Below are 13857 nucleotides of genomic sequence, written 5' to 3' on the forward strand. Positions count from 1 at the left end.
GTGCCCACTATGAGCAGTATGAAACCTAGGGAAAGATGTGTTGTGTACAGTCCTTTATACGATTCACTTAACTAAGAGGGAACAATAAGAATTTTACTGCAGTGTGTGAAGTTCAGGGTTCAGCCAGTGTTGCTAACTTAGTCATTTTTTAAATTTGATTTCTCAGACACATCTACTTTTTGGTCAAACTCTTTTTTTTCTCTCTCTCTCAAAAAAGAAAAAAATCACCGCCCCCGCGCAGGGCAGATCAGCCCGTCTTTCTTTTACTCACTCAATTAAGAATGAAGTTTGGACACACCCTGTCTCGCACAATATTATATAGTTATATATATTTTTTTTACAATGTTGAAAAAAAACAGTGGTGGATAATAACAAAGTTAATGTTATTTGTGACTGCAGTGTTTCTTTTTTTCGGTTGACTTCTTATTTTAACTAGACTAAAATTTCTTGGACAAATATGATTTGGGAAGCTGTGCGTAAAACAGGTTTTTCAAGTAGAATCATTTTAAATCTTTGTTGTTCGTGCAAAGTTGTTTATAGTAACTTGGTTCTGCATAATGGATTTTTTTTTCTCCTCAGTGTTTTGTGTAAGATTATTTAAATTAGTCAAATTTGTGACATTCTATTAAAAGACTGGAAACAAGATTGGTTTTCCACTAATGAGTTGATTAAGGAAAAATCTTGTTCCAGAAATTATAATAGGACATTTAAACCATAATAAACCATGAAACTTTTACATTTTACTTTCTTAAAGTACACTTAAGAGCAAATACTTTTATATTTTTACTTGAAGGACTAAAGGGGGGATGTTACTGGAGTAACATTTTGCCTTGTGTATCTTCTAAAACTCGCATGGTTTGGGTAATTGTATAGTAAACAAAAATGGGTTAAGCTACGTGGTTTGTACTTTACACTCTGTTGACAGATTTGCACTTTTCTACTGGCTTTTTTCCCCCTGAGGTGCCTGGAACTTTCTTTTTCCTTTTCTCATCCTAAAACATCACTAATGGGTTTAGGCTGGGTGATTTAAATGCCCTTTTTTGTTTACCACACAACTACTGCATGTGTTCTGCATTTGTAGTCTAAATGTATTTTTATTTGTCCACATTGCTGATTGATAATAAAAATATTTATTTTATTATTATTACAACACAGCAAGACCCACTCTAGTCTTACAAGTGTGTACAGTTTACTTTTGCAAGTGATGGATGTTCAGTCACGTGATTTAATGATATAGTGATCGTCTGAGTAGAAAACAATCTAGAAGATGTATGGAGGATTCTTTGTTTGTTGCCTGGAGAAAGACTAATGAAGAGCTATTGTGAATTTGTCACACACACATTACCTGGTTCCCGATGCTGACACTGATGGGGCTTGATGATGGAGGTACACACTGAGGCTGATTCCTCTGGGATTTCTGTGTATGCAGTGGGCTTTAGCAAAGCACCTTGCATGTTTTACAGGTACCATTACTTATTCTTGGGGAACTCTGGTTTATTTTTCACAAAAAAATTATGAAATAAATAAAAAAAAAATACAAAATTCTTTTTGCACCTCTTTTTGAAGGGGGTTCGCTGAGAGCCGCTGCTACAAAGCGCTATGGGGTCAGCCATTTAACGCAGCACATTAGACATGCAGCGCCATTTTGAAGAGACACTGCTGCTCATTCCAGGTGACAGATACAGTACATCTCACTTCCTTCTGCTGCCCTCATTGTGTCTGCGCTCGCACTGCTCTCTGGCAGCGCTGTGCTCATTTCCGACTGCTCTCTTGGCACGGCCCCTGCTGCGCAGTGCCGCTACAACCCTCCTCGTGTTGTTAGTAGTCATAGTCTTGCCTGAGGAAGCATTCTACTTTCATTAATAACAGCGCAGTATAGGAGAAACATACATGTGAGAAACAGGCCTGCCTTTCGGTAATTGAGAGAGGAAAAAACGTAGTTTCACACCATTTGAACAAAAGCTGTATCCTCACAGAGAAAGCACTGCCTCCCTTTGAACATTAGAGGCTTTACATGACATGTTCCCTGGAGAGTAAAGATTCCAGCATTACTGGCAGAGCTGAGAAATTGTCAATGCTATGGAACATTAGGATTACTAATCCTACAGTCTTGCGTTTCAAAGCTACTGTAGCTTCATGCGTGAGAACGGCGGTGCCATATTCAACCAAACAAAACGAGACAAGTAATTATCTTTCTGTGAATTAATTAAAAACCTGGTAGCCTATTACAGTGTTTCCTGCTCAAAGCACAGACGGAAAAACTCAGCACTTTGGTGTGACTGAAAGCCTACGGTTACAGTGCCCTCATTTGGGTTACAGTGTGTTTCAACATCCGCATTCATGCTTGAGCGGATTAGCCCGATAATTTGCGCAGTTTTTTTTTTTTTTTTTTCGGGAACAATTCCCTCATGTTGCCCTTGTTTGTGGTAGGCTAAACATGATCAGAGACATCAATGACACCGTGCTTTAATCTTTCTGCTGATTAATTCCACTGGAAAAACATTTCTCACCTGAAAAAAATCAGCTAGTTAAGGAACTTTTTGCTCTCTTTTTTGCAGTTTCAAAATAGCTGATGCAAAATAATGAGTCTGGGCTTAATTAGGGGGAGCTACTTTCGCAGATGATAAACAAGTAAATGATTAAATCCGCTGACGGTCTGCTACAGCGGATGGAGGGCAGCTCCAGATCGGGAGGAATATCTGACTCTGTGGGTTTCTGTTGCCATGGAGACAGCGTTAGTGACTCTGACTATTTATCTTGCGTTCGGCACGTTCGGTAGATTTGTGCCAGCGATAGCTGCAGATACCTGTCTGCGATGCCACTGCTAAAAATGCAGCGAGCAGGAGGCATGAAACGCGGCATCGATCATGGTGTTGCACCTGCTGGTATGTGGAGACACTCTCTGATCAAATGACAAGGTGACATACAGATTTTATTCATGAACCACCAAACTCTCCTCACGTCCTCAAGCATAACAGACAAAAGACAGAGTTGGACTGGGTTATCATAGGATGGCAGAGCTGTTTAAAATGAAAAGCTTCTTCTTTACCATATTCTGCGTCTTTATTTTTTTAAATCTCTTTGTATGTCATATATATATTTATATAATGACATATATATGACATACACGTAGTTATGACATCTATTATATTTTATTTTTTTTATTTTTTTACAATAGAGAAACAACATAGAGATGACACTATTTGGTTTCTAAGTAGAAGCTTTTTTTTGTTAAATAGTGGCATATAAATCTTTTATCTTCTTTCATACCTCTTTAAATCAACATCCCAACGATAGTCTTTAACCTCTTCATAATTTATTCACATTGTGTTCTTAGTTATCCAGTGGTTTGAAATTCTGTCACTTTAGCAGGGTTCTCTCTGTAATCCGTGTATGTAGTTCAGAGAGTCCTGTGATTGGTCAACACCAGGGTGTGGAGATTTGGGGAGGCCGTGTCCCACCCTGTCTCTCCCCCAATAAACATTTGTGTATGCAATTCATAAGATCTATTGATTTATCCAATCAGCTTTTAGGAGGTGTGAGACAGGGCACACCTCTAAGCTCACTGGACAGATAGAAGTCTTTCTCTCCCTTGGAAAATGATGTTTGTAAACCAACAGCGGAATCTTCCCTTAGACTCCCTCTGCGAGCTGACCGCGTGGGCCGGCGTTCCAGTTTTCCAGTGGATTTGGACAGGCTGGACGACGCTAATACGGTCATGGAGATGACAGTCTTTGCTCTACTGGAGTCTGTACCTGCTCCCAAGGCTGTTGTGTAAGTGACAAGGCTTTTGTGTTTAGTTGGGCCCACCGCCAGCACGGACTCTGAGCATGTCAGTCCGTGCGACCCGGTGGAGGGGGTGGCCAGTGATTGGCTGGAATTGGCCAGTGACTCCGCCTCAGTCTCGGGATTGATTAGCGTGTAGCTGGCCGAAACTCCACTTCTGTAAAGCAGCGTGGCACCGCCTTCGTCGCCGGACCTGTCCCCCACATTAGACGCCTGGACAGAGGGGATGATGGGAACAGAGCAGGTGCGGTGAGAAGGGCGAGGAAAAGCCGTTCCCTGATCCAGTCGAGTGCAGGGAACGTCAGTGCAGGCCAGTCTTCCTCTGGTAGGCACAGAGGACACAGTTTGCATATTCAAATACAAGTGGCTGTGCTGCTGATTGCCATCAGTGTGGGACTGGCACCTAGAAGAACCCCCGAGAGAGAATGGAGAGTGAGGATTAGTACCTTTGTGGCATTATGTAAGGTATTTTTTTTCCACATATTTTTTTCCCCTTTCTTTGTAGCTCACCCCATGGGAGAAGCCACTCAGCCAGTGAAAGCATAGTGTGTGCAATTTTATCCTGCAAATCATCTCAGCGGTAGGGAAATTATTTCGAGGTAGTGCAAATTTAAAATTTTAAATCTTTGTGTAATTGTTCGTAATCCACAACATGGGCTCAGTGCTTTTGGCAGCATTAACATTAACTCTGAACTCTCTCCCGCTTGTGGCGGCCTTATCAGAGATTTAAGCTGGCAGTATCAAAGCTCGCGTGTCCCTGACCCAGGCCTGTGAGCTGATGAATCCTACATTCTGACTTCATTTGACTGATGGCTTTTTGATCTGCACGCTTAGGCTTCTTATCGAGCCCAGCACACCTTGTCCAACGGCAGCGAGAGGAACCCAGATATCATACAGCTTTAAACTGGGACAGCGTGCCGGAATAATGCGCGCCGATCCGGGGATGTGACCGAAAGACCAAAGCAGGTTATCCAAAGTTTGCGTCGGGTGAAGTCCCAGATACTGCCGCATGCTTATTTCTGTCAAGGTTTATAAGGCTACAAAACTATGGCTCCCTGCTACAATTACCCACTCGTCTCGACCGTGGCCGTTTACAGAGAGAGCGGCAGGAGTCTTAAAAGCGTTCCCACTTCCAGTGAAGTATAACAGTGTGACAGAAACATCATCTTATAAAAAAAGCGCGAAAAAAACAGATATTTAGCAGAGTTTGTGCCCTGAATGCCATCCCGCTGAGCTGCTCTTGCCTGTCTACAGAAGATTATTAAATAATAACAAAGCTTCAATAATTGATTCCAATTTTGCAATGTTTGGGAATTAAAAGTGTATTGTAGCTGGAGGTTAATCTGCTGCATCTAAACAGGGCTAAATATAGCATTCTATGGGGGATTTACTGACAGCGAATGTGTAGGCTTATATGCCCACCTTTAGTTTTTTTGCTGTCTGCATCCCTCTCTCTCTCTCGCTCCCCCTCCCTCTCCCTGAATCCACGTTCCTGGAGACCGGAGGGTGTCTCCATGGCAACAGGGGAGAGGTTCGGGGGTGGTGTTGATGTTTTAAGGCTGTTAAGTCTAGAAATAGGTCAGTCCATGCCTGCCTGCCTGCCTCCCTCTCCCCAGCCCTACTCACAACTGGCCAGATACAAGAGAATCTGAGAGGCTTATCAATTCTTAATTAATCACCAACAATCATAATAGCCAATTCTGTCACTACCATTCATTAACAGGAGAAGAGCACTGGTTTCTCATGGTTTCCGGCACATGTTTATTTTAATTAACTACAGAGATTCCTGCTGCTAAGACGCAGCTGAATCAATGTCTTCTTCTGTGTGTGTGTGCGCGCATGTGTGCGTACATGCGTGTGTGCCTGGGCACGTAGGGAGGATGTCTCATCAGAACCCTTGAAGGAAACTCCAAACTCTGAGCTGCACTGTTTAAGAATGTAAATTATGGAAATAGGTCAAACAGAAAGAGTTGGCTGTGAAAAGAGTTTACGAGTCACTGAGAAGCTGGATCAAGTTGGCATGGTAATGAGAACATCACTTGAAAATCTCCTGTGTAAGAGATTTCACACTCTGAGGCTTCAACTTTACTCACTGTTTTACTTGTCGCCTTTACCTCATGTTCTCATTTACTGAACCATGCCTCACCTTTCATATACGAGTTGTTTTAGAGTCTATTCACACTCTACTCATGAGTTAAAATGTCTGTTTAAAAAAAATACGTTTAGGCTATTACATTTATACAAATGGCAAAATTTAACTTTTGGCCAAATTTTGCTGTTCTAGTTTTTACTATATAAATACGTAGTTATTAAAAGTAATATATGTGAGACCTGGGGCATCTGTGGATACCATTTCCACAATTCTAATAACATATCAAGTTTGCATAAATATCTGCAATACTATACATTTTATATGTGGTGTCATATGTTCCTTTTGGTATTGTGAAGTTATGAATATTAATTTAATTATTTAGGCTGAATCCCAGCAAACACACAAAGTTGCCACAACCTCATCTGCTTTCTTACAGTGGTGCTATAACACTATCTATAGGTTGCACTGTTTGTTGATCAATAATGCTATCACAACTTTATCATTAGGTAACATTGCCTCATGGTCATAAGACCTTGACACTTTTCAAAATTCCTATTATCCGTTATATGACAATAACACATTATATATTTTACAACAAAGTTCATTTTAACATGACATCAAAACAATAGTTTGTCACAACGTGTGATGTGTTTGCTGGGATAAAGTAAGTTTAGGCGTGTGTTAAGTAAGATGGCATTGGCAGCAAGCACTAGTGGTAATAAATAATATTTAGTTAACAGCTAAATTTTACTTCTGTTCTTAGTCTGAATTTACTAATTAATACAACTAATGTCTTAATTGAAGGGCAGGACTTTCCATAAGGTAACCACCATGCTAAGAATTTCCATTCATATTTCAATCTTTTTGCTTTTTAACACTGATTAACCTATGGGTCATCCTCCTCACTTTCCTGGTACATTCTTTGCATATAAAGTGCATATTTACCACCAGGTAAGTTATGCAATATCTGCATGATCTGCTATTTCTCACAACTGTTATTAAGTACTTACATATTCAGTCTGACCTTCGAAAAGTCATGTTAACTCAGGGGACGACTTGTGAACAATTGTACCTGTTTAAGATGTGAGGTGTTTTCTTGTGCCATGGCCAGTATGCTCATGGCAGAACAAAGTGTTTGAGCAGGGCCGGATGGTAGGCATTCCATTTCTGAAGCTTTGGGGCTATTTAACATTATGTAATCTACAGTGTCCTGTGTACAGGGAATACATCATAAAATGCATTATCACCCACAGTGGGTGGTAATGATTGTGAGCGGTGGTGTCTTGCTAGAATTGTCCGTGGGATTGTACCACTCTGGCAGCAATCACATCCAAATTTATTTGCAGCAGGGAAAGATATCCCACAGATCAGTGAAGCATTCCTAACTTAGCAAAAGTCATGAGACACAATATTAGCTTCTGTTGTATGACGTGGCATGTTAGTGTAGTTTTGCTTGTATATGTTCATTAGATTTATTTAACTTACTAATATGCATAGAAGTATAACCAATTATAGAGCCCCTATACACAGCAAGTCTACTATAACTGCATAAGTTACTATGATGGCTATAAGAAGCTAATTTCCTGCCAGCACATTTTGCTGCTTTTTTTATTGTACTGTATTTTCACTGTATTAATTGCAAATATATTTTCTTTTTTCTCTAAATGTTTTCAGTGTAAAACACTGATCAGGACAGAACCTGATTTAGTGTTTCTGAAGTTCAAATTAATGCAAAATACAGTTTTTTCCTCCAACCTAACTCGTTTTATTCAAATTTCATTTACATACAGTACATATTTTTGGAAATGTGTTTTTATATGTCCTATCCTACCTGAAAAGCATAGGAAAATAATCCCCTTGATATTGTGCATAATTTGTATTTTGTTATGATACAACTGTGTTCAATATGTGTCATAAAAACCACAGTTCAAATGCAGTGTATTGAGATCTCACCTTCTCAAGGATTCTGATGTCATGTCTGTGGCCTCCACCTCTTGGAGGTGTTTGTAGCTGTGAATAGAATCCTTTGATCCTCCAATCAGATGATGTCCTGCTCTGGAGATGGGCGGAGTCCATCGTGCAGCAGATCTGTGACTGGGTATCTTCTGTTTTATAGCAGGACTAGTGGAGAAGGAACAGCTTTGGGATAAAAACAAAATTAATGAATTAAAAAAAAAAAACACTGTAATTATAGAGCTGCAAATTGCACAAATGTGAAATAAAATATCAGACACAAAGTAAAGTTGGTTACACAATACAATATAATATAATATAATATAATATAATATAATATATATATATATATATATATATATATATATATATATATATATATATATATATATATATATATATAATTATTTTTAATGGAGGTTTCATTACACGTCCATACATGCTTTGGATTTCTTATGTTGTACACTATACCATATAAATTGTTGATTAGATTTTGATTTGATTGCGTTCAGCAACAAGAGCAATAGTGAGGTTAGGATGTTGGATAATTAACTCTTATCCCAAAAGTACTGGGTGGGGCACCATCATTCCAGAGAACACAGTTCTCTTCACTGCTACACAGCTCAATGCTGGGGCTTTAGAGTATTGTAAATACTTCTCTGCAGAGACCAGACATTTGTTTCAGCAATGTGTGCAACTTAAAGTAGCTTAATGCATTAATTCACTAACATGCACATATAGTGTATCAAAAAACAAATTATATGCTGTAAAAACTGTCAAAACACTGACCACTGTAAAATAAATCAAACAAATGTATTTTCAATACTTTTACATTCTAGAAATATCTATTTCTAAAGCACAAGTGGAGCACACAAGCCTTCATTATACATGATTTGCAATCCTAAATTTTGCAGTATACTGGGTTTTATTCCAGCTCATGTGGCCCAGAGGAGGCTGCAGTTAAGAGTACAGATGAACATTGTGGATCATTTTTGGCAGATAATGCAGCAATACATATAACACAGTTATTACCAATTACAATACCCATAATTCTTTTAGTGCTGTTTATTTTCTTGACACAAGCATATGGTGCCAAATTGTGAGCTGATTAATTTTCCTCTTTGGCTGCTCTCAGGTAAAAGATCTGAGAGTTCTAAAGGTAAAAAAAGGAACAACAGGCGGTACCTGCGGCGTTTCCCTGTAGACAGGCTGCTGCTGCTGGGTTTGGAGCTGCTGTGCACTGTACCTCTGCCGGGTGCAGGGGAGGACCCGTGGGCTTTACAGCACTGAGAGAGAGCAGAGCAGAGTTTCAGGTGAGAACTAGAACAGTGTTAGGCTTAGTGTGACTGCACCTCCACACTCTGCTCTACACTTCTCTCTCTTTCTCTCCCTCCTCGTCTGTCTGTCTTTATCATTTATCTTCCTGTCTCTTTCCAACACTCAATCTCTTCCTCTCCTCATTTTGCTCTCCCTTTTTGTTACCTCAGTCCCTCATCTACATTTCTTCTGACTCTTTTCCTTATCTCTTTTTTAACACTCTTCTTTCTCTCTTTTTTTGTCTTATTCTTTCATCTCTAATATTCCCTTTTCTCTCATCTCTTTTATTTCTGTCCTCCTTCTTGCTCTTTCTACTCTCCCATTTATTTATCTCTCTCATGTCTCTTCTTCCTTTCATCTCATTTCCTTTCTCCTTTTTCACTCTTCTTGCTCTCTCCTCAACAGACACTCTTTTTCTCCCCCTCTACCTTCTCTTTCTCACTCACACACACACTGTCTCTCACTTCTCTCTCTGTAAACATAAACACGCTCTCTTCTTGCTATTATTTCTCATTTACACACACACACACACACACACACACACACACACACACGCGCGCCCTAGCAGGCCCTTGACTGTGCAGTGGCAAAGATGAAATAGTGGATTATAGACTAAGCAGTGAAACAGAATGTAGATGTTCATTCAGTGATATACGGCCCCTCAGCGAGAGAGAGACGCTTTAATTAGACGTTACGTTTAAACAGCAGATTAAGAGAGACACACTCTGATTACACTCCCTGCCGGCTCTCCCGGCCCTTCTGCACGAGTCGAGAACTAATCCCAGACAAGATTACATTAATGGATTCCTAAAGAATTTCTTTCCTCCATTTTTTTACAGCCCAAAATTAAAAAACATTATCTTACAAAGGGCCATAACTTGGAGCCCATTCGAAAGCGAGCCCGAGATGCCCCCCAAAGTCGTCGGAGTTCTAAGTCACCAGATAATGCAGTTATTCCAGTTAGTGAAATCCGCCTGCCTCCCCTGGCCTGTGGAACATCATTAAAGCCACTGGGTTTGACTTTAAACTAGTTTGGGGCCTAGCAGCTGATAAAGCGTGTCCTCCTAACACTTGTGCCTCCGCGGGGACCTGTTAGCATTGTTCTTCTCTCCAGCAGGAAAATTGGATCATTTCTGACCACCCTCTCCAACCCTCAGCTGGGTGAGAATGCTCTGCGGGGAAGGGAGCCGCTGCTCTATCCCGATATAATTGCGAGACCTTTCTTTTCTTTTTTCTTTTTTTTGAAAACATGCAGATTCCTCCCAACATTAAAGCTCACGCTGCGACAGGCCTGCCGTATGACTTTATCTTTTGCTTCGTTCCCTGTTCATTACTGTTGCGCTGCAGTTGTGTGTTTGAGCAGATTATATAATGTCCTCAATTCATATGGGTGAAGATGTTTATGATTAAAATGCCACCAGACTTCCAACTGGCGAGAGAAACAAGAACGTAATCCCTTTCAAACCCAACTCTCTGCACATGAATGTGAGCTGTCTGCATCTTGTTGCTGAATGAGAATGAGTGGCTTAAGTCTTTGGAGGCAGAAAGTGATGGATCTACCAATTTCAACACAACTCTTCTATTCCATTCGCTGTTTTTTTCCCCTCTCTGTTCTGCAGGAACGTGGCGGACCGGCTTTGAATGCTGCTCAAATGGATGTGGTGTTTACTCTGTAAGCTACATGCGCTGCTATTTCTGTCAGGGTGAGGGATCATCAGCAGGTGGGAGAGCAGTAAAGCTACAGAGGGCATCATTCCCCGAGCTGCCTGCTGGCCAATTGTATTCATTACACAGGACTGTTATGCACAGGGAATGCATTTGGAACACTGTTTCAGCTGCACATGGGTGGTTCGATTTCCCGCCATCTACATACGACTGCTGTGCATGGATGAGAGAACATGGCTGCAGAGTATATAGGAAAGCGCAGCCTAGATAAGGTTTACCTTTTGAGGCTGGAGGCCACATTCAGCACCGGAGCTGGATTTGGACATGAGCCGCAAGGCATTGACACTGCAGTCCCTCAGATTGCGCATCTCTGTCAGGTGGACTCTGTGTTTTTCCCTTTGTCTCCTGCAAAACATTAATAAGCTAATAAGATAACGTCCTCTGCTACTGTCAGAGCAGACAGAACTACATAGTTGTTAATCTTTGGTTACAGAGCCTGAAACTAAAACTAGTACCTGAATTGTGCCACCTTAATCACAATCTGCAACATATGGGTAATTGCTTCTGCTACTGAGAAGCAATTTTTCAATTCACAATATAAACAGGTAGGCCCGTAAATATTTGAACAGTGACAGAATCTTTATAATTTGGGCTGTGCATGACACCACAGTAGTTTTGAATAAATTCAAAATATCTTATAAACTGCAACCAAGGCCTCCTCATTTAATTGCTTCAAAAGTCATTGGACAAAATTCACCATAAATAAAATGTTAATTTTAATACTTTTTTGAGAATCCTTTGTAGGCAATAACATGTGGAACCTATGGAAATCCCCAAACTTTGGGATTCATTCTTTATGATGCTTATTCATGGCTCTACTGCAGCTGTCCTCGGTTGCTGCTGGTTTGTGGGTCTTTCTGCCTTTAGTTTTGTCTTAAGCGAGTGAAATGCTCAATCAGGTTAAGATCTGGTGACTGACTCTGCCACTGCAAAATATTCAACATTTGTGTTTTGCCAAACTGCCTGGACAACCCTACACAGTACAGATGGACAGAACGTACTGTGAAAGCAACAAAGCAGTTTTTAAGTGAAATATTTGGCAGTGGTAGAGTCAATCACCAGATCTTTACTCAATTAAGCATTTAATTTGCAAAACTAAAAGGCAGAAACAAAGGACAAATCAGCAGGAACTGAAGACAGCTGCAGTAAAGGCCTGGAAAAGCAACATAGAGGATAAAACCAAGTGTTTGGTGATGTATATGGGTTCCAGACTTCAAACAGCTAACATTCAAGACAGTAGAAATCAGTTCAGCTACTCTAAACAATCTTAATTAGCTAGAATATTCTGAGCAGATTGAATTAGCTAGAACATTCTAAAAAGTAAGCATCAGGTAAACCATTCTAAACAATCTGAAATGAGTATAGCATTCAAAACATTGTGAATGAGGTAGAACATATTAAAACAGTTTGAATTGGGTAGAACATGCTAAAAAATCTGAATCAACATGAACATTCTAAACAGTAGGAATCAGGTCAACCACTTTAAACAATCTGAATAAGCTAGAACATTTTAAAGCATTGTGAATAAGGTACAACATTTTACAGTAGGAATCAGGTCAACCATTTTAAGCAGACTGAATTAGGTTGAATATTTTTAATAGTATGAATTTTGAGGAACCACCTAGAACAGTGGGAAAGTGAAAAATATTCTACAATATGAAATATTGCACTTTGAAGTCTAGGTCTAAGAACTAGGTGTGCTGAAAAAACAAAACAAAAAAGTCTCTCTTTAATCTCTATAGTTTCTCCACTTGTGTCTTTCCGGTTGGGTTTTAGTACAGATCGCAAATGTCGCACATTGTGCTCAGATTTACCAAAAACAATAACACTTGTGTTTGCACTTTGAATGCTATTTAATACTCTTTTTATGGGTCATTTTATTCAAGCTAATAGATCAGATCACATTTTCTGGCAAATTTATTATGAGTTTACATAGATTTTTTGCCACTGTAAATCGAGACTCTAAATAAATTTTAGGAGAAACATCTGTGACAAATTTGCTCTGTGATTAAAATGTTAAGATCACAAATCTGTTTCCTGAGACAACAAAGATTACATGTGAGCTACAACATGTTTCTTTGAAAGTGCTTATTTCACTGAGAGAGGGATACACTGCAGTGACGGTGAGAAATAAAATAAGCAGTTTCATTTCTCAATATTGCACTGATTGGCATATTTACTGCCACAGTGGCTCTAAGAGTGCGTCTGACAGACATGTTGGCACAAAAATTCCATTACTGTCTGCCTAATTAGGTACCAAAGAGCAAAATCTCAACAAGTGCAATGAGAACAAATCTTTCCCCTTTTTTCCAGGTGTGAGACGAGATACCTTTCTTCCAAACCCTCAGAAAAAAGCAGCAGAAGAAAACTGCAGATAAGCTTTAATGCTATAAAATTAATCTCTTTGTTATTCTGCATGATGTTTGATTGTCACTGTGTTAATCAAAGTCTTACTGAAGATGAGTTTCTCTCTTCATCTCCAGTTTTGGAAGAATCTGGTAATGACTCACTTGTTTCTGCAGTAAAGAGCCATGCAGGCCACTCCCAGCAAGCTGATTCCCATGGCGATGGTGAAGATTGACAGGATCTGCCTCTGGTACGTCTCTCCACTCTCTAATAAAACAGAATGGGGGAAGATCCACAGTTACTGTATACATTTCTTCTGTTCTTTATATCTCTCTGTCTTTCTCCCTCACTCTCTGCGAGTCAATACTAACCGGACAAAGAAATTTTCACACTTATTAGTTTTCTTACAGGCTGAGAGGAACTTCAATATCAGATAGTTTGGACAGGTACTTCAAGACGCAGACCTAATATAGACTGTCAGTGGTGTAGGAAATGAAGCAGATGAAGGTTATATAGTGAATGTTTTACAATGTGAAATAGCACATTATTATCACAATAGCACTGCCACTTGACACATTGGGTTAATTACCTGAAAGCATCAAAGCGCACACAGATCAGCATCACTTGTGTATCATGCC

General features: G+C 39.8%; 1 protein-coding gene across 2 annotated transcripts in view; it reads right to left on the reverse strand.

The window, feature by feature from the left end:
• Positions 1–2908: 2908 nt before the first annotated feature.
• Positions 2909–13857, reverse strand: part of nrg3b (neuregulin 3b) — a 218066-nt gene continuing 207117 nt past the window's right edge. For both annotated transcript variants that reach the window (XM_022668933.2, XM_022668932.2), the window contains exons 5-9: positions 13384–13486; positions 11092–11218; positions 9017–9117; positions 7832–8017; positions 2909–4189 (exon numbers count right to left, since the gene is read on the reverse strand). In XM_022668933.2, the coding sequence (XP_022524654.1) occupies positions 3523–4189; positions 7832–8017; positions 9017–9117; positions 11092–11218; positions 13384–13486 (1184 nt within the window). In that variant the 3' untranslated portion in view covers positions 2909–3522. The remainder of the gene's footprint in view (positions 4190–7831; positions 8018–9016; positions 9118–11091; positions 11219–13383; positions 13487–13857) is intronic.

The sequence above is a fragment of the Astyanax mexicanus genome, chromosome 15, assembly GCF_023375975.1.
Source record: "Astyanax mexicanus isolate ESR-SI-001 chromosome 15, AstMex3_surface, whole genome shotgun sequence".
NCBI lineage: Eukaryota > Metazoa > Chordata > Actinopteri > Characiformes > Acestrorhamphidae > Astyanax > Astyanax mexicanus.